The sequence below is a fragment of the Aethalodelphis obliquidens genome, unplaced genomic scaffold (assembly GCF_003676395.1).
Source record: "Aethalodelphis obliquidens isolate GAN/ISIS:26980383/991018 unplaced genomic scaffold, ASM367639v1 scaffold32, whole genome shotgun sequence".
In the NCBI taxonomy this organism is placed as follows: Eukaryota; Metazoa; Chordata; class Mammalia; order Artiodactyla; family Delphinidae; genus Aethalodelphis; species Aethalodelphis obliquidens.
Genome location: NW_020837976.1, coordinates 15,123,048 through 15,142,507, shown reverse-complemented (window position 1 = coordinate 15,142,507; position 19,460 = coordinate 15,123,048). Strand labels below are relative to the sequence as shown.

Below are 19,460 nucleotides of genomic sequence, written 5' to 3'. Positions count from 1 at the left end.
TGTGGGAAAGGGGAAGAGGGGGTCTAAAGCCGAGTGGGTGTACATACACACAGACACAGACACACACACACACACACACACACACACAGGCAGAGTGTGGATATAAACAGGGTCTAGGTACACATCCACAATGCATCCGCGCAAGCACCCACAATCCTGACGAGACATATGCACACACCTCCCAGCCACCAGCTCAAACCGTCTGTGTGCCTACCAGGGACATGCTGCCTTATTACAGCACTTCACAGGCACACCAAGCCTACAGCCACATGGCAAAGAAGCTCTGTGTGTGAGTTTCAGTTCCATTCCTCCAACTTGGGTTTTTCTTAGACCATCAGATAACACTGGATAACGGAAGCCCTGAACCGAGTTATGAATCAACTATACTTACACAGGATTCCATCGAGCAAAGGCAGGAGTATCTTAAAATGAAAGGATGAAGTTCCACATATCTCAGAACTGTACTTGCTGTTTGGTTTGGACCCTGGATCCTCGGGGAGAGGTGACCCGGGTGCGCTCGGGGCCTGGGGCAGCGGAACCTCGGGGCCTCCTTGGGCCTCCTCCCGGCGCTGGAGAGCTCGGCGTTGTGGCTGTACCAAAGGAGCTTGGTCTCAGGTTTCAGGCAGCTAGGGTCTCATTTCTTTAAATAAAATTTTAAACATGATGTTGTCTAGTAACATCACGTAACCCGAGGGCAAGAAAAGAGAAACCCAAAACACCGGAAAGGGGCCGGTGGCGACCAGGACAGGGTCAAGCCAGCAGCTTTGCCCTGCAACCCGCGAGGGAGCAGGCGTGTTATTTTAATTTGCCCGGAAACCGAGAAGAGGCTGCCCTAGAAACGCAAATGTGGGAGAGCAGGGGTGCAGGTAAATATCATTAAAAGGGGAATCTATCTACTCTCCCAAGCCAAGTTCACCACCAGCGTTCGCCCCCAGAGGCGGGGCTGCTTGAACCCGGTTCCCGCGCCAGCCACTCCCTCTCCCGCGCAGCCGACGTTCTGGCCCCGGTGGGCCTGATGGGGAACCTTACGGAGTCTGGGCTGGGCGGCCGGGACCCTTTGCTCTCGCCCGCAGACGTGACTCCCAGCCTCGCACTTTCGGAGCGGGAGGTGCTGCAAACGAAGCCCGAGGGGGCAAAGCACGCAGTAGGAGTCTGGGTCCGGCCGCAGCCCGGAGAGCGATTTGGGGGTTTTATTTCTTTGATGGTGAATTTAGAAAAAAAAAAATTTTTTTTTTTTTTCAATTTGAACCAGTAAAGCAGACAAGGGCAAAAGCAAGCCAGTCCCTCGTGCTGGCTCACCGGCCACCGCGCCCAGAACCTGCCTGCTTCCCAGCCGGGCGAGCGGGCCGAGGCGCCCGGCTCCTACCTTCCTCCCGCCAGCCGCCTGCCGGTCCAGCCGCCGCGCTTTGGGGCGGGGAGGCCGTCCGGGACGGAATACCCACCTCCAGCCTTCGCGGGCGGGCTGGGACGAGGGTCGGGCCCCGACTCTCTACGCCCCGTGCCCCCAGCGCTGCCCAACCGCTCCCCAGACCCGTCCTCCCCAGGTAGCTCGGGTGGCGGTAGATGCCGTGCGGGAGGGCGAAGATTTGGGGCTGCTCTGGCAGGTTGGGGATGCGAGGAGGGAAAAAGCAGAGAAAGACAGTGAGAGCGCGCGCGCGAGAGAGCTCTTGTCTACAGATTTATCCACATAACATATATTTATGTAGCATTTTTTTCTCTCGACACTGATCAATGCGCACTCGGATCGCTGGGCGGACTTCCTCCAAGCCGGCTCGCTTTTTCAAGTCTAAATAAAGGGAACCAGATGGGAGAAAAAAAGCGCCCATTCCACCTTCGCCGCCGCCCCGCCCGCCGTCCCTGCCTTTGCTTCGCCCGCCTGGCGCTCTAATAGAGCGCAGCTCAGGGGATAACGCCCCCCTACATACCCACACGAAAATGAAAATCAATGTTTTTTTAAAAAAACAAAAAGTTGCACCTGCTGCTATTACAAAAAGAACCCCCGAAAGGCAAAGAGGAAGCCAGCAGCCCCGTTCCTAACTGGCACCCGCTCCCCGCGGCCGCCGGGCCCGGAATCTCAGCGCCTCCCGAAGAGCCATGCGCCTGGCGCTATTTATAGCCGGGGGCCGTCTCGGACTGTACCACCGCTGCTCGCCGGGGCCGCCGACAGGGGAGGCGCGGCGGGGCCGGCGCCGCCCCACGCCACCCTGCTCCAGGCCGCCGCCCGCCGCTGCGCTGAGCCCCCCCGCCTTAATCTCGCCCTCCCGGCCCCGCGCCCCCCTCTTCCGCGCGCGCACACTCGCCGCCCCCACCCCTGGTCTGACTGGGAACTTGAACCGGTCCAGCCTGTTTAAACGCAAAGGACAGAGATCCTGTCTGTTCAATGTAAAAAAAAAAAAAAAAAAAAAGAAAAAAAAAGAAAAAAAAATCTGATCAGACCGAAAGAGAGAGAGAGAGAGAGAGAGAGAGAGGGAGAGAGGGAGAGAGAGAGAAGAGAGGGAGGGAGAGAGAGGGGGGAGAGGAGAGAGAGCGCGAGCGCGAGCGAGCGAGAGAAGAGAGGAGAAAGAGAGAGAGCAGAGAGCGAGAGGAGAGCGAGGTGTAGAGAAACCGAGGGGGAGAGAACCCGAGTGTGTGTATGCGTGTGCGTGTGTGAGCGCGAGCGAGCTTGCGAGGGAGAGGAGCGAGAGAGTGCGAGCAAGAAAGAATAAAAGGAAAGAAGATTTTCTCTATGTATATAAAGATGGCCACGTTAGCAAACGGACAGGCTGACAACGCGAGCCTCAGTACCAACGGGCTCGGCAGCAGCCCGGGCAGCGCCGGGCATATGAACGGATTAAGCCACAGCCCGGGGAACCCGTCGACCATTCCCATGAAGGACCACGATGCCATCAAGCTGTTCATTGGGCAGATCCCCCGCAACCTGGATGAGAAGGACCTCAAGCCCCTCTTCGAGGAGTTCGGCAAGATCTACGAGCTTACGGTTCTGAAGGACAGGTTCACAGGCATGCACAAAGGTGAGTGCACCTTTCGCTCCCAACTTTGCCGGGGAGAAAGAGCGGGCGGGCGGGCCGATCGGCCAGCGACGAACGAGCGAGCGGGAGACGGCGCGAGAGGGAGCCTCGGGCGGACGCCGAGGAGGGAGGCGCTCCGGCAGCAGAGACCGGGACTGGGGTGCGTGGGGAGCTGTTCGCCGGGGCAAGGCTGGGTTTTGGGCAAAAAGCTGATAGACGCGGTTTCGTGGGGAGAGAAGCGGCAGCAGAAGAAGAGGAGAAAGAGAGAGAGGATCGAGGGGAAACGGGGCTTGGATTTTTGGGTACAGCGACTTGAAAGACTGGGATGGGGACGTCTGCACCGGCCGAGCCCGGGACGCTGAGCAGACTGGCGGGCTCTCAGCCGGCCGGGGACCAAGGGTGCTGTCCATCGCCGTGGTGCTGAAATACTAAGCGGAGGTGGTTTTCTCCTTCTCCGCTCCGGGCCAGAGTAGCAGGAGCGCAGCCGTCTAAAAAGAAGAGAGGTGACAGATTCAAAGATACATTTTTTATTTCGCTATCAATTTAACAGTAAACTCTCCGTGTCGAGCTGTGTGCCTGAATAATCCGGTTGTGGTGCGAGTGGCGGAGGAGGGGTTGGGGGGGTTAGTTGTTTGAAGGAAAGGGGGACAAAACCTAAGGTAAGAATTAGCAAAGAACCAGCCATCCCCTGGGTGGAGTGAGGGGGTCAGGGAAGCCTGGATGATCCCCTCCTCCAGAAAGCAGGGCTTCGAGAAAAAAATCTGTGTGTGAAAGATATGCATTTTGGAGGGTGTATCATAAATTATCCCAAACTCACCATGCAGAGAGGTTTATAGTACATCGTTTCTTTCCCTTGAAGCAATCATTACTAGTGAGTGCTTGGAGGAGGGGGAAACAGAATGATCAAAGAATTAAAACCCAGCAACTTTTTAGGAAAGTGGTCATGGGAATTGTCTGCAGCCTGCCTGTTTTCTCCTTGTTTTATTATCTTTAAGGCAGAGCCCCAAACGTGTTCAGTTGTAGAACGTGTGTGGGTGGCTGGTGGGTGACGAAATTAGCCCAGTGCTTGCTCCCTAACAGTAATGTATAGGATGTGCAGCGGGAATTAATCGGGGCTGGAGCTGTGTAGGCAAGTTAAATGCTTTCTGAGAGAGATTGATCGTCAGGCAGAGAAGGAGCATTGGGCTAAGGAAGTTGTAAGGGATGTGTATGGACGTTCCGTTTTTAATAAACAGTAGTGTGGAGAGCTGCTGAAGATGCTGTGTTAGAGCTGGTGGTTTAAAAGATGAAAACACACACACGCACATGCACACCTACCCACACACAGAGGGCAGCCTCATCCTTGGCCACAAATGGGCTATGAACAGAGCTGATCCTCCGGCACATTAGGTGCAGAGCGCGGAGCTGTCTGGTTCTCTAAGCAGCAGTGGTTTTCACTATCACAGCCTCCCTCCTTCTTCAGCCCTCCCTTCATCCGAATACTAAGCAGAGCTCCGAACTCTTCATAGTTGGAGTCCCAGAGAGCAGTTTTTATTGGCTTTAGCATCTTCCAGCTTGCCTGCTGAGGAGTAAATCTTAAAGTTAATGGCATGTTGAGTAGCACAAAAACATAGTAGAATGGAAATATACTGGGTTTGCTGGGGTGGGGTGAGGGTGGGAGCTGTAATGGAGAGAGAAACCAACCTTTATTCAATATGGAGAAAATGTCTGTTCAGAAGAGAAACTGGAAAGGTGGAATGGGGAGGCAGTCTTCGAAATAATATCAGTTTCCCCCTTTTTCACCCTCCTTCTCAAGTCAACCATATCTCTGTAGTTTTTCCCTTTCCAATCAAGCTCCCTAGAAGCTAATCAAGGTTTGTATTAAACCTTTGTCATTTTAATATGTCCCCAGATTTTAAAATAGCAATAATGAAAATTAAGAAGCAGAGGTAGAGAAATACTTTGCCCATCTTAATGATAGGTTCTTGTGGGGATTTGAGATTTTAAAGTTTAAAAAAATCAGTATCCACTAGAGACAAAAAGACAGTTGTGAAGAACTGAGCTTCCTATGAGATCTGGGTTGGAGCACTTTATTTGCTTCTTTATTCCAAATGAAGATAATCTTAAACAATATTCCTCGGTTTCTTCTCACGATCGCTTGCTAGTATCATCACTCTGTTTCTGATGTTTTGGGGGCTCCCTTTTACTATAGCAAAGATGTAGAATTATCATCATCTGCATCAGCGAGGTAGAGAAGGTTAAGATATAGTCGCATCGTATGTATCATACCATATATATGCATACACATATCTGGCGAGGATTCCTATGACAAGCAAAACTTCATTTTCTAAATAATTCCTCCTCTAAACTGGCTCAGTCAGGGGCAGGCAGGCCCGTTGGCTCTGGAATGCTGGGTGCTTCATTGTCAAAGCTCACCCTTCAGAGCCTGAGCATATTTTTTTTTCCTATGAAACTTCCTGCCTCTCCATCCCTCAGATTTTTATAGGCAAGGTTGGCCCACAATGTCCCTAACAGTGCTTGGAAGCTCTGAGAGAGCTGAATAAATGAGACAGTTTCTGAGGCCTGGTTTATTCATTCCTAGAAGAGTTTGAACTCCTCCTTCAGTGATACCGCCTGATTTATTAGCTAATCCTGATAAAATAAGCTTCCGGCCACCTTAAAAAATTACTTGCTTGCCATTGGTGATTAATTACTGTTTAGTCAAAAGCATGATGAGGCTTGAAGAATGAGGGTTGCATTTGACTTCTAGATTTCCCCCAAGTCTAAATTATAACATGAGGCTAGGGATAGAAACGTGCCTTTGTTAAGCCTGGTTTCAGGGTATATTTGTGGCTTTTTCTTTCCCCTTCTTGAATTTCTAACTTCTAATGAATCATACTGGGATAAAATTGAGAGACATGACAGGATACTGGCCTTCAGTGTGGATGGAATACATATGCTACTGGTTAAAAAAAGAAGAAAAAAAATAAGTAAAAATTAAATTAAGTACATGAGATTTCAGGTGGGTATCCATTTGTTGGCCACCTGCCATTTCTGGTAACTAAAGAAGGAAACAGTTCTAAGGGTTAATGGAATACCTGCCATGCGTAGAGTGAACCTTAAAAGGCAATTACTCCAGTCAAATTGGGAGTCTGGAGGAGGGAGTAGGTGTGTGTTGTGGAGAAAACCCGGCCGTATCGGAGAAAGGCTGTTGGGCTGGGGAGGCAGCAAATAGCAGTTGTGGACTGGCGTGATTACCGTAAAGGTAAATTCACCCCCTGGAGAACAGAAGGCAAATGGGTAGGGGGAGATCTGGGCGCTAGGCAGAGAGAGAAAGAAAGGAAAAAGCCCAGAACAATTTGAAGAAACAACACCTAAGGAAGAAAACCCAGTTTAATGCAAACTCTCCCGGCTAACTCAGAGTCTCCTTTTCTCCCCCATTAGAAGCACTTCGAGAAAGATTGTTTTTCCAGGCTCCAAAGAGAAAGACATTAGGCTATTGATTAAAGAAGAGAGAGGCAAACTCCCAGGGTATCAGCAGAAGTGAACTGAGGACGAATTTTGCCCCTTCTTATAGAATTTTTCTCCTTTGGAGAAGGAAACAGGTCATCCACTAGTCTAATTCTTCCCTTCTATCACTTTTTATTTATTTATATTTTATTCCTTGTATTTCCTGAAAAACAAAGGCAGTGACTGAAAATACGTACACACACACACACACACACACACACACACACACACGACTGCTAACACACACACACATACACAGTTAGTGGATCACACATGAACAAGCCAAAATCCATTCATAACTTTGGTCTTATCTAGCAGGATAGGAGGCAGCAAAGACTGAGTTACTGGGAGACATAAAGACTAGTGCTCTCTGGATAGCCATATTATAATGCATTATCTTTAAAGTCATTTAAGTCCAATTTAAGTGGTATTTAGTATAATATTTATGAATTAATGTGATCTAAGCATAGGGCTGTCCCCAAAGGTTTAAACAGCCTTTACTACTGATATGTGCTTGTTCCCGGAGCCTGCGATGCATTTTAATCTAAACAGCTAAGTCCTCATCACAGTCCCTCTTGTTAACCAGTCAGAACAGATCTGTGGCCTGGATAACCACTCTGCATTGAGATTTTCCCCTGCTGCATGGAGGAAAATCTACTCTAGTGGCAGCCCAGGGGCTCCCAACCCAGGAGCCACAGCTTCAGGGATGTCGGGCCCTCATAATTTCATACTACATCCAGAGGGAGGGTGGGGACAGAGTAATGGAACCTTCTGTGCTTTGAGCTCTGGAGAGTATATCATTTAGAAATATACTCATCGTCAGATGCACAACCTCTCATTTCCATGGTATCTGAGTAGTAAATTCCTCAAGCCCCTTGATTTGGGGTACAGCTGGGAGAAGGCGAAAGGGCAAGGGTTATGATTATGTTCGGGTGATTTGTGACCATCTTCATAAAATTATGTCTGGTATTTTTGTGTAAGAGGTAACAATTCTCAAAACATCGAGTTTCTGCCACTTGACTTCAGCTGAAAGAGCTCATTGGGTTTTTTTGTTGTTTTGCCTTTTTTTTTTTTTTTCCTGAGATAGGTGAATTAAAGCTAGTGAGGTTCTATCTGATTTCTGTTTTCAAATGAGTCTAAGAGACAGGGAAGCCGAAGTATCAGCATGGGCATCAGCTCAAGTAAGATGAACCTTTAAAAACTACTCGGAAAAATAAAAATTCAGTTCTGTCCAGGGAAAAACACTAGCAGAATGGCTGGACACACACCTACAGCTTTTAAAAGAAAGATTTGCCTTGTGAGACAGAGATGTGGAAAATGAGATAGCTGTAATAAGAAGAAAAACATTTAAAAATAAGTTTCACTAAAGAAAATTAGCAATAGTAATTGTTGCAAAGTTAAAATAAACCTAAACAACTGCCCCCATTAAAAAAAAAAAAAAAAACCCTCCAAATTCCAGACGTTGATAAGTATCCTATCTAGGAGCAAAGAAAAAAACTATTGGGAATTGATTAGTTTATTTAAGACGCTGGTGGTTATTTGCTGGTTGTGCATGATTTCATTTATCTTTTAAACAGACTTCCCGAGAATTGACACACACATACACACACACACACACGCACACCACACACAGAGATAAATCAATATGCACATGTGCACGTATATGCATCCATGTGCAAGCATGACTAAGCGCATCCCACACATATGGGAACCAGGGCTGGCCTAGATTTTACTGCAATTCAACAGGGAGATGTTAACACTCTTTCTCCCCCACCCTGCCCCACTCAGCTTTAATGGGGAATTCTAGATTGGGTTGAAAGAACCCCCTTGGCATACTTTCACTCTCTCCACCTGCTCCAGTTGGCTGACGTTTGTGACTTCTCAAACAAAAAACAAAATAAAACAAAAAGAAAAGCATTTCTTGAATGAAGTCATAGCTTTAAAACAACCCAAAGAAAAACAATTACAAACACGTATGCCATAGATATGCAAACGTCCCCTCAGTTCATGTGTATTGTAAAGTTTTCAGAGTGCTTTCAAAGAGCTGATTGCTGGGGGGCTTTCCTGATACCCAGTGATCTCAGCACTCTCCGGTGACTCGAGCAAAGGCCATTATCGCTGTCATTATTATTATTATCATCATCATCCTCATTATTATAATTTATAGACCAGGATGGGAGAGGAGCTTCTGAGTGATGCCTGAGGAGATATCCAAAACACCCACTCTTTGGTTGAGAAAAGAGCTGGTCTCACTTGCTTCTGATGGATTTAGGAAAAACACTGCACAGCTCACACCTTCCAAGTCACCAGAGGGTGGTCAGTTTCCAAACTGACCCAGGAGGGATCTCAGTATAGAAGATTTGGAATGAGTACTCTGTAGAGGAGAGGAAGATGCAATAGAGAATGAGGCCCAACATCGTAGGCAGAAAAAAGGAAAACTGAAAGTTGGAAGGCCAAAATGCCAGCCGCAAGCTGGGATCACTGGTTGACAGTGGCTGAAACTGCAGCAGCTTCTGAACTTGGAAGGGAAATCCCATGTGACATGCTGAGAGAAGAGCTCGAGGGTGTGAAAATCTGTGTGTGTCTCTGGGTACTGGAGGGTTGGGGGAGGGAAGATGCTGCAGCCTGCGTGGGTGTTGGTGTGAGTGCATGCGTGTGTGTGTGTGTGTGTGTGTGCATGTGCGCACAGGGAAGACATGACAAATTCAAGTGTCGTGGAGATGATGTTAGGGGTAGTTTCATCTTGCAAGGCTATATGTGTGATCAGGGAGATGGTTGATGAAGAAAAGAGGAGAATGACGCTGTCCTTGTGATTATGTACATGCTCCACCTCAGAACTCGTGGCTTGGATTTGTCAATGATCTAAGTTCCAGTGTGGAGGCGTGCTCTTGTTCATCTGCCTGATAGCCCCACTCAGAAGTCCAGGTTGGGGAGAGGGTTCATCTCCCCCCACACATCACTCTTCAAAGGCTTGCCCACTTCTGCTCACCTACTGACTCATTTTAGAAATGACCTTCCATCCGAGATCTGAGTGGCCAGCCACAGAGCCCAGCTCTCTGCAGAGATCATTCCCTCCACTCTCTGCATTCCCTACTCCACCTGCTGCCACTTGGCATCCCTGTCCAACTTTTCTTTTGTAGTGCTTTCACACATACACACACACACACACACAGACACACACACACACACACACAGACATACACATACAAGGGAGTTGACCGAGTCAGTCCAGCTAGGCCCTGGCAAGCAAAGGACTGCATTAGCCTGAATGCACACAGGGGTGGCAGGGACCTGGTGGCCCGCCTTTTGGGCTCTCTACAAGGAAATCACATCCTCTTCCTCTACTTTTAACTTTTCTGCAGGCCTTCATATACACATATTCTCCAAGAATCACAGAAGGCATCTAATTCTGCCCAAATAGCCTAGGGAAGGGGCACAGAGCCCCCAGCTTAGTTGGAGCCCTTTTATGCTCTTCCAACTCCCTCTTTTCTTTTTTCTCCTCGCTATTTAAGATGCCCTCGAAAACCCACAGTGGGTCTGAAGAGAAAGATACATGTTCCACTTGGCAACGTGAGGGTATGGTTAAAGATGCCAGGGCAAGAGGACGATGATGGGGTAGAAACGGTGGCAGAGGAATTCCCAGAGTTGATGTGCTTGCCCTAAGGGCTTCCTCCATCTCCACTCATCCAGTTTCCAGTGGCCCCTGGATGGGTATAAAGCCGAAGATACAGCTCTGCCCACAGAAACCAACAAAGCAGCCAGGTGGGCAGCCCCAGGGTAATTGCCCTCCTTTCTGTGTCCCTCCGGGCGCAGAAGGGGATGTGTTCAGGACCAAGGAGTCACAGGGCTGCTCCCCTTCCACTCACTCCACCTTTGGTTTCCCTTATCCTCCCTTGTATATCTCCCCTCCAGCATAAGCTGACTGACACTCAAATGAAGCAATTCCCAGCAGCTCAGCTCAGGAGCAAATCCTACGTGGCCATCTGCAAGGTGTAAATAAATGGGTGCCCTCGTGGAGACAGACATAGTTCTGGTTCCGTGAGGATGGAAGAGCCAAAAATATTGATCAAAGCTCGGGAAAAAAAAATTGATAATGAGCTGGCCTCCAACAAGAGTTTAGTTGACGGAGACTTCTGAAGGCCGGCTCTGGACAGCGCATAAAACTGACCACGCTGTTACTTTATTGCAATACACTCTGCTTTAATTAATTAATCACCTTTGTTAAGAGCTGCTCCAGATCAAAGGTTTCTGGATACTTAGCAGATCTTACTAACAAAGCCCCCATGCATTAGGCTATCCTACTGCTCACGGTGAGGCAAGCAACCTTCCTTCCCATTTTCTTTCCTCTTAGCTGTGGCTTCTTCCTCTTTGTTAAAGATGAATGGATCTTATCGCACAGCCGTTCTGTCCTAGGATGGGAACGGTGAGGGGTGTTGCCCGCTGAGGGCATGGGGCTTCCTCTCAGCAGCTGTTTCTAAAATTACGTGACTAAGACTTGGTTCACCTTCAAATCTATCTGGCTGAAATGGGGAGTGTCAACAGAATAAAAACAGAGCTCATGGAAATGCAAGAGACGTGTGTATGTGTGTGTGTGTGAGTGTTTGTGTGTGTAGGCACGTGCACAAGCAAGTATGTGCACATCCACATAAATATTATGGGATCGATACATTTCACATCCGCTGCCCACACCTCTTAACTTCTCCCTCCTGTCTCTTGAGCACCTGTGCTACTGTCGTATTTCACTCTGAGAAATGCTCGGAGCTGAAGCGTGCATAGATGATGCTATATTGAACCAAGCCATTGTTTGGATTCGGTTACGGAGTCCGGGTACGCATTGAAGGATGGTCCTCGCCTGGCGTAGGTGGTGCCTAAAGAATCTACTTCTCAAGATATGACAGGAACCTCACTCTCTAGAGTCCCCAAAACCTACAAACTGACAGGTGACTTACTTGCAAGCAACCCTTGGAGTCATTCTAGGAAGATTTGAATGCCATACGTGGCTGTTTGTTCATTATTCTAATTTAATGATGCAGTCACACCTAATTAATCCATGTCTGGTTTATTCACACACTAAGTCTGAGGATCCAAAAGATCTCTCTAGCTAGCTGGTTTCCCTTTACAGGGGCGAGTGAGGGGGCTCCCCCGGCAAGTGAGCGTGTCCGGGTCCAAACAGGAACGGATCACCGTAGACAGACTTGATGAAGGCGCTGTCCACCCACGTAGGAATGACAGCAGTTACAGAGATGACAGCAATCAGAGACTAGCGACGAGATCTGTGTGCCTGTGTGCACACACGTGAGCACACAATGCATGCATTCTACCAGGGCAACCTTCAAATAGGCAACGGGCCACACCCCCAGTGTGTACAAAACAACACGGCCTTATGGAGTGTCAAGCATTCCTATGATTGGGAGTTTCGGTGCAGAAGGTTGTGAGACTGAGCTGAGTCAAACTCCCCTCTCTGGCCTGGAGAAAGCCGAATGCATTGCTGCCGCCGCACAGATAAAGAGACTGAGGCTGGGAGCAGCAAAGTGCAGTCTGCAGCGTGGCCCTCAGCGGACCTCCCCATAGCTGCTTCTGGCCATACCGCTCCCAGTGAGTGCTGCCTCTTGCCTGGCAGGTACATTGAGAGAACAAGGATCAACCTAATAATATCCTTATAAAGCCAAGCCTTCTGTGCTAGTCCTAGGAGACAAGAGGCATCCAAAGATCAAACACTACATCACAGTGTATTTGTAAGCACTCTCTGATACAGCTACCTCCCTATAATGCTCTAATTGACTATTTGATCAGCTCTAAAAGGCCCGGTGTTCAAGACAGACTCACACACATTCACACACTCACACACATACCCTCACAGCACAAGCACACGCATGCAGTCTCTCTCTTGCACATGGCACTGTACCCACACCAGTTCATCCAACAAACGTAGATCTGCACAGGAGATGCTTGACGTTGAGTGAAATCACACACCTGAGATCATACATGCCCTTCCATTAATGGGCTTATCAATAGCTCTTAAAGAAATGTGACAGCCAGCCCAGAGTGATTCAGTTGTATGGACAAAGGTCAGCATATAGATATCCATTATTAATAATATCAATATCTTGGTTGACCAATATAACCAGAAACTGTATCATGTCGCTGCTGATGGGCAAGTCTAGGAGGACTCCTCTGCAAGAGCAGGAAATTATGCCCATGTAAAATTAATCATATTGACTGGTTCTAAGAATATACGGAGAGGTGAAGATGTTGAGAGCTCTTTCCATGGTGGGAAAGGGGGACCTTGTTCCCAGAGGCTCCCTGGTCTTGAACCCTTGGAAAGCACCCAGGAAGGAGGTGTCTACCAGGGCAACCTTCAAATAGGCAAGAGGCCACACCCCCAGTGTGTACAAAACAACACGGCCTTATGGAGTGTCAAGCATTCCTATGATTGGGAGTTTCGGTGCAGAAGGTTGTGAGACTGAGCTGAGTCAAACTCCCCTCTCTGGCCTGGAGAAAGCCGAATGCACTGCTGCCGCCGCACAGATAAAGAGACTGAGGCCGGGAGCAGCAAAGTGCAGTCTGCAGCGTGGCCCTCAGCGGACCTCCCCATAGCTGCTTCTGGCCATACCGCTCCCAGTGAGTGCTGCCTCTCGCCTGGCAGGTACACCAAAAAGAACGCTTTCCCTCATCCGGCCTCCGCTTTCCAGCGGGGTGAGGTAGAGGAGAGGTGTTCTCTGGACAGGAAAAGAAAGAAATAGGATCCCCTAACCATTATCCACCCAACATATCCACATCTTTCTGTCAAATCAATACTTGGCTTGGCGTGGTCTCACCGGATGGGGCACAGAGAGCATCCCTGTACCCGCTGTGTGAAGAGGTCTATCTCTGAGGAGTGGTGTGAGTCTGAAGCGGCATCCCCAGTTACAGGGCTGGATATTGGCCTCGGGGGGATGTCAGTGTGCACCCTTTGCAGCTTAAAGGTCCCAGGAAGAAAGGCACCCAATCCCATCAATCATGTGACTGGGTTCTTGAGACCAGCAGAGCCAGGGTCTTTTCTTGTCAGCCTTGTTGGTCAGGTTGGTATGGTCTGGACTGTAGAAGGCCGTCGCTCACTCAGTCTCACCTCCAGGCACAGTGAGCAGGAAGGAAAGGGAAGGCCATGTGTCCTTGGCCTTGGAATTGTTGTCTGGCATGCCCCTGGCCTCTCATGGCCTTGCGCACTGGAGCCCAGCTCAGGCTGTTCCTGGTCCTCCTTGGCCACGCTGGGCAGCACCTGATCAGGTGTTCTGAGGGAGAAGTGGACAGCAGAGACTCCAGTGGCCGAGGGCTTGGCAGAGAGAGATGGAACAGAGCCGACAATTTGGATCATTTCTTTTCTCTGTTCCCAGAGCCTGTGCAGGTAGCTGGAAGGGAGACTGCCTTAGAGGCCAGGTCCCCTGGTGTGGTGATGATGGACGATAGGAAAGGAACTGCTAAGGTGCAGGGGAGATGCCTTTGATGTGAAGGAAGGAGAGGAAATGGTCCCTGTGGCTGGAGTAGGAGCGCTTGGAACTCAGCAGACAGGCCACCTGCCTCCCCCTCCTGGCCTCTGACACACTCAGAGTCCCTCCAGACACTTACACCCAGCCCTTGGGACCAAGGGCCTTGGCCAGTCTCTGTTCCCTCCCCCGTGCTGATGGCCCAGCCTTGTTAGCTGAGGCTACCTTGGACAGTTCCCAGATCTCTGGACTTGCCCACCACCGGGGCCCAGACTAGGCATGGCCACAGAGGTGTTTGGGGAGGGTGTACCCTCCTGGTCCACAGAGCCACACCACTGCCTCGACCCCAGAGGCCTGGGTCTAAGGAACTCTAGGAGAACAGCCCAAAGCCAAGAGGCTAGGACCCTCCTGTAGACCCTTTCCCTACCTTAGGGAGGGGTCCCCAAACTGTGCATGTGGAGGGGCTCCCCTCTCCTCCAGCGGTTGCCTGCCCTCTGACCGTGAGAGGGAGAACTTCCTACTCTCAAGCAGGGCCCCTGAAGCCGAGGCGCCGCTCCTGCCGCAGTCCTGGCTCGGTGTCCAAACCTCTCCCGCACACCACTCCTTACCCCTACAGGACAAGGGGGGCACTCCTCTTACGCATGGGAGCCCCGTGTAGGAGTCGGCTGCATGGGACCCTGAGCCCAAGCCTGGGGCACCAGCAAAACAGCGCCAAGATGAAACAAGAGAGGAGGATCAGAAGATCCAGAAAGTATTGTAGTTCAGTATGCAGGTGCGTTTGGTTTCATTTCAAAAATGAATAATTCGTGTACGGTTTAGTACGGATTTTATTCTTCATTCCCTGTGTTGCGGCAACAGAATCTTTTCTATACTTAGGGGTCTGACATGGGTCCAACTCCAAACTGTTATATCCCTCAGCTTTTGCAAAGGACTCTCCAAATGCCCCCAGAAGGCACACACGCACACTCAACCCTGTGCCTGACCACCCGGGCCTGGGCACAGGATTGATTAGTTAGTGATCCTTTGGCACCCCTGCCACCCAGGTCCAGCTGAGACCCCAGGGCAGGAGCTCCAGGGCACCAAAGTTCCGTGGGCCATCGGAGTGAGAGGCACAGAGCGGGAGAGCCACCACTGGCTTATTTCCAGGCTTCATTTTCTCTTGCAATTTTTAACTCTTTTTCTTAAAAACTGAGACCTCCGCTTTGCTCTCACCTTGATTATTTCAATAAGTAAATTATTAGATTTATTTTAGAGTCAATTCTGTTGTTATTGTGTGGGGCAGGTTTGAAAATCCACTGGAATAAGAAGTAAAGGGTGAGGCCTGGGGCTGGAAGGGACGAGGCGGCCGAGCAGGTCCCCAGAGAGAGGAGAGGAATGCAGATAACCGGGCGGTGTCTCGGCCGGGAAAGCGCTCCCGAAGGCAGCGGTGAGCAGCCACTCCACAGGCCAGGTCACAGTGGCAGGCAGCTGGACGGGAGGACAGGAGCAGAGGCCCAGGCGGTGGCCGCAGAGCTGCAGCTGGGGGCGCCAGGTTCCTGCTCCCTTCTGTGCGAGACCCCCGTCTGCGACTCACACTGTCTCCAAAGCCTTGGTTTGTTTCTCCCGAGTTTCTCAAGTTTCTCAGCAAAACATTAACCCTGAATGTTCTGACTTATGTCAGCTGAGCCAGGCTGGTCCACAACAGAGGCCACAGAGCCGGGAGGAGAGGGTCCCCCAAGGCTGGCAGGAGAGGCAGGAGAATCCGGCTGGGGCAACAGCAGGGGAAACATCGACCCAGCTGCAGTCTGCATCTAGGGCATACCAGCCCCACGCGGAGAGCAGGGTGCCATGCCTACCCCCGTGGGGCAGGGCAGCCTTCTGCAAAGCAGAGAGCAAGTGCAGCATTCCAAGCTGATGGGGGAGACACTCAGGGAAGAACAGGGTGGGGTGGGGGCAGAAACACGCCTCCCTCAAGGAGGCAGATTCATGTGCGACTCAGGTGCCCTGAGGGTCAAGTCCTCTCCTTGGAAGGCGGGAACCCACCATCACCACTGAGAAGATCTGGGTGTGCTAGGAAGCAGCAAACCCACAAATATAAGACTACCCAATGCGAATGTCCTGTGTGGGGAATGAAGGACCCCCCCCCCCAAAGAGGAGTAATCAGATGGGGGTACCAGCTTCCGGCCCAAGGGGCTTGGCCCCAGGCTCCCAGGTAGAGAGGGTGGCAGAAGCCCGGCTGGGACATGGGAACAAGGCAGAGCAGAGCCCGGAGGCTAGCTTGCTGCTGGCCTGCTTGTTTTGTTTCGTTTTGTTCCATTGTGTTTCGTTTTTGTCCCACTGCAGTAAAGTCTTGTTCTCAGGCTAGTGGATAAAGGAATTTCTCACTTTGAATAAATTTCGACCTACCACCGGCCCAGCTGAGAGAGAAGAGTTGGGTGCAGGGGTAGGTGGGTGGGTTGCAGGTATGTCTGAGGAAGGTGGTGACACACATAGGACCTGCAAGGACAGGCCTCACCTTCTTTGGGGCTTCAGTGCCCTTCAGCTGTCCGAACGGCAGCCCACTTGGGCTGAGAGATTACTAGTGGAATATTTCAACCCGTGCCCATGTTCCCTGTCACCTAGTCAGGCATCCAGACTGTCCCCAAAGCTTACTCAGCTGAACATCCCGAGCAGTAAACTGGGTGTTTCTAGAGGTGGGAATCTCTCCCTGGCCCTCTGCCCTTCCTCTGTGCTGGCCCCCAGTTCAGGAGTGGCTGCAGGAAGCCAAGCAGTGGGTAAAGCCCAGGACAGCATTTCCTGCGGTGACACTGGTCTTGTGGCTGGAAGAATCTTGGCAGTTCTCAGGAAGAACCACTCCCAGTGTGGACAGCACACCCGGGCAAGGGTGTCAGGCTCCCTGGGCAGCCTGTTTACTGCATGGGAGCAATTGGGGGTGCTTCCTCCATCTCTGGGAGAGAAACCCAGCCCAGAGAAGCAGGAAGAGATGTGATCTTTAGGGCCCCGAACACAGGAGTGTTTGTGGCCGACTCTTTAGCGGAAGGAAAACTCCCCTCGTTCAGGCCTTCCACAGAGCTTGACCCTGCAGCATCTTCCTGACCCCTGGGATTTCTCAGCAGGGGAGCAGAACTGGGCCCCGTCACGGAGCTGGAGTCCTCCAGTGCCCCACCCCCCGCAGCTACTCTACACTCCCCCAATGCCCCCAGGCCCCAGGGCTCTCAGGGCACAACGGTCCCCAACCCAAATGACCTCCCTTTCCTATCCCTTCCAAGTCCTGCCCCTTGCTGATCTGACAAATCAAACTGGGCACATGCGTCCCTAGCGGCTAATGGACACTAATGAGTTACCGTCACTGGTGACATGTGCCTCGTACAGGGACCTTTTAGAGCCCAGGCCATAACCCAAAGACACATCTCTCGTGGTGGGATTTCTGGCACAAGCCAAGCCAGAGGGAGAGGCCGTGAGGCTGGGAGGCCTCTGGCTGCTCCCTGGGCATGGCCCCGCCTGGCCTAAAGCTGTGTGGCCAGGACATGGACCACCCCCTCCCACGCCACAGGACCAGATGAAGCAGGCAGCAGAGGGGCTCAGACCCTGCCTGTCTCCCAGCAGGGCCGGCGCACCCAGGAGGCTGCCAAGTCAGAGGTCTAATCAAATATTAAACACAGTCAGTAAACTTAAACCAGTGCCGTATCTGAAGCGCCGAGTCCCTTCCCGAGAGCAGCCCAGCTCCAGCTCAGGGACGTTGCCAGGTCAGCTTTGCCTGGGTGCAAGGCTGGGGGCTTCTGGGCCCATGCCCCATGGTGGGCAGGAAAAGGGGAGACACACCGGGACCGTGGCAGGGACGGAGGCTCATGGTTTTTCTCCTCCATTCTGTTATTCATTTCCTCTGATTTTTATCTCACCTCTCCTGATTGTCCTGGTGAAACTTAATAGACAAAGTGAATTTTTATTATATCATCAATATAATCTCCAGCTAATCAGCAGACTCGGGGGCCACCGCAAGCCCTACAGCTCCTCATCTGGCTTCATAAATAGTAGGGACAGTCGCTGCCAAGCGTGACTCCTCCACCTCCTCCCAAGAGGCTTTCTCCCCACTGCTCCCCTTTCCCAGACCTATTCTTGGGGTTTCTGCCTTCCCACGGATCCCCCCCACCCAGTGGGCCACATTGCCGGTCGATGGAGATGTCTTCCCCATTCGTATTTTTAGTTTTCTCCCTCCCAGCTTCAGCTGTTAAAATCACAAATCTGGGGCTCGTGTTTTGAATGCCAAAATAGCCTAATGTCGACTGATCTTGATTCTACCTTCCTCTGCGCTCAGAATATGATATGTCATAAGATATTACATAATCCGATAGATCACAGTATATACTCTAAGTCACGTTATATACCAAATTAAGTCATATATTTTACCGTACCTGTATAACCTATATACCAAAGGTGTTTTGGTCATTTAAAGTCAGATCTTGTATCTTATAGACTGTATCATACATGTTAAATTATATATTTCATTTGTATTATAGTATGCCTTCCATTTACACAGCATTTTAATCTGTAAAGGGCTTTTTTGTCTATTACCTCTTTCATCCCTATTGCAACAAGGTACAGTTGATACCTTTTTTATAAAGAAAAATGGAAAAGGGATCATGAAGGAAAATTACAACCTGGTCAAATCCTGCCAGGATACAGCAGAACGGCTCAGGCTCAGAACAGATGCCGGCGAGCCAGGGAAGGGGCCTGGGCGAACCAGAGGGGGCAGATGCCTGGCCGATGGCCAAGTAGGCAGATTCCTGGGGCCTGGCCTGGGCAGCCCCTGGCCAAAGGGCAGCGATGATTTAAGTAATGTATGATTGGTTTGTCTGTTTCACCACCAACCTGCCCGAAGTTAAAGGTGAAACTGAGTGTATCTTCTTGGGAGGCTGAGCCCGTTCACTAACTCAGGGTGTCTGCTCCCCTGCTCTCTGGGGCCACACCACTCTGCTCTGCAGTGGTTTGGATTTGGGGAAACCAGCAATCATCACTTAGAGTCAAATCCTATAAATAAGGTGGGTGACAAGGCTATTGAATCTGACCTTGGGTGTCCACACCCCCGACGGTTTGAGGGAAGGGGGAATCAGCTCCTTGCAGGCAGATCAGAGCCAGCTCTGGGAGGCGCCGACCACCCTTCACAAAGTCTCCCCTCTGATTCCTGTGCAAAAGTCTGCTTGTTCACATCTGTCCAGCAGATGAGCTGCAAGCATCAGAGGGTCTCGGGAAAGCTCCTTCTCTCTGGGCCTGACAGTGCAAGGGAGGCCTGGATCCTCGGAGGGGCCCCTGGGAGCAGGCAGTGTTTGGCGCTCTGGACACTGCCTGCTTGCAGAGGTGGCTGGTGCACCAGGGATGGAGCTGGACGCCTGGTCCTCGCCCTGCCCGGCCCTCTGGCTCAGAGTCTCAGCTTTCTCCTCTCTCGAATCACTGCAGTGACCCCTGCTCACCCCACCTCTTAGGGTCATTGTGAGGATGGAATGAGCTAAAAGGAGGGAAAATG

The 19,460-nt window shown here is 50.8% G+C and overlaps 1 protein-coding gene across 50 annotated transcripts in view; it reads left to right on the top strand.

Moving 5' to 3' along the window:
* The first annotated feature begins 2,281 nt into the window (after positions 1-2,281).
* The window catches only part of CELF4 (CUGBP Elav-like family member 4), a 298,914-nt gene continuing 281,735 nt past the window's right edge, over positions 2,282-19,460 (top strand). For 45 of the 50 annotated variants that reach the window (XR_003437294.1, XR_003437293.1, XR_003437292.1 and 42 more), the window contains exon 1: positions 2,282-3,011. Coding sequence is in view for 44 of the 50 variants with exons in the window: in XM_027127827.1 (XP_026983628.1) it covers positions 2,726-3,011 (286 nt within the window). In the remaining 6 variants the exon portion in view is untranslated. The remainder of the gene's footprint in view (positions 3,012-19,460) is intronic. The other 5 variants (XM_027127807.1, XM_027127806.1, XM_027127801.1 and 2 more) reach the window with 1 other exon arrangement.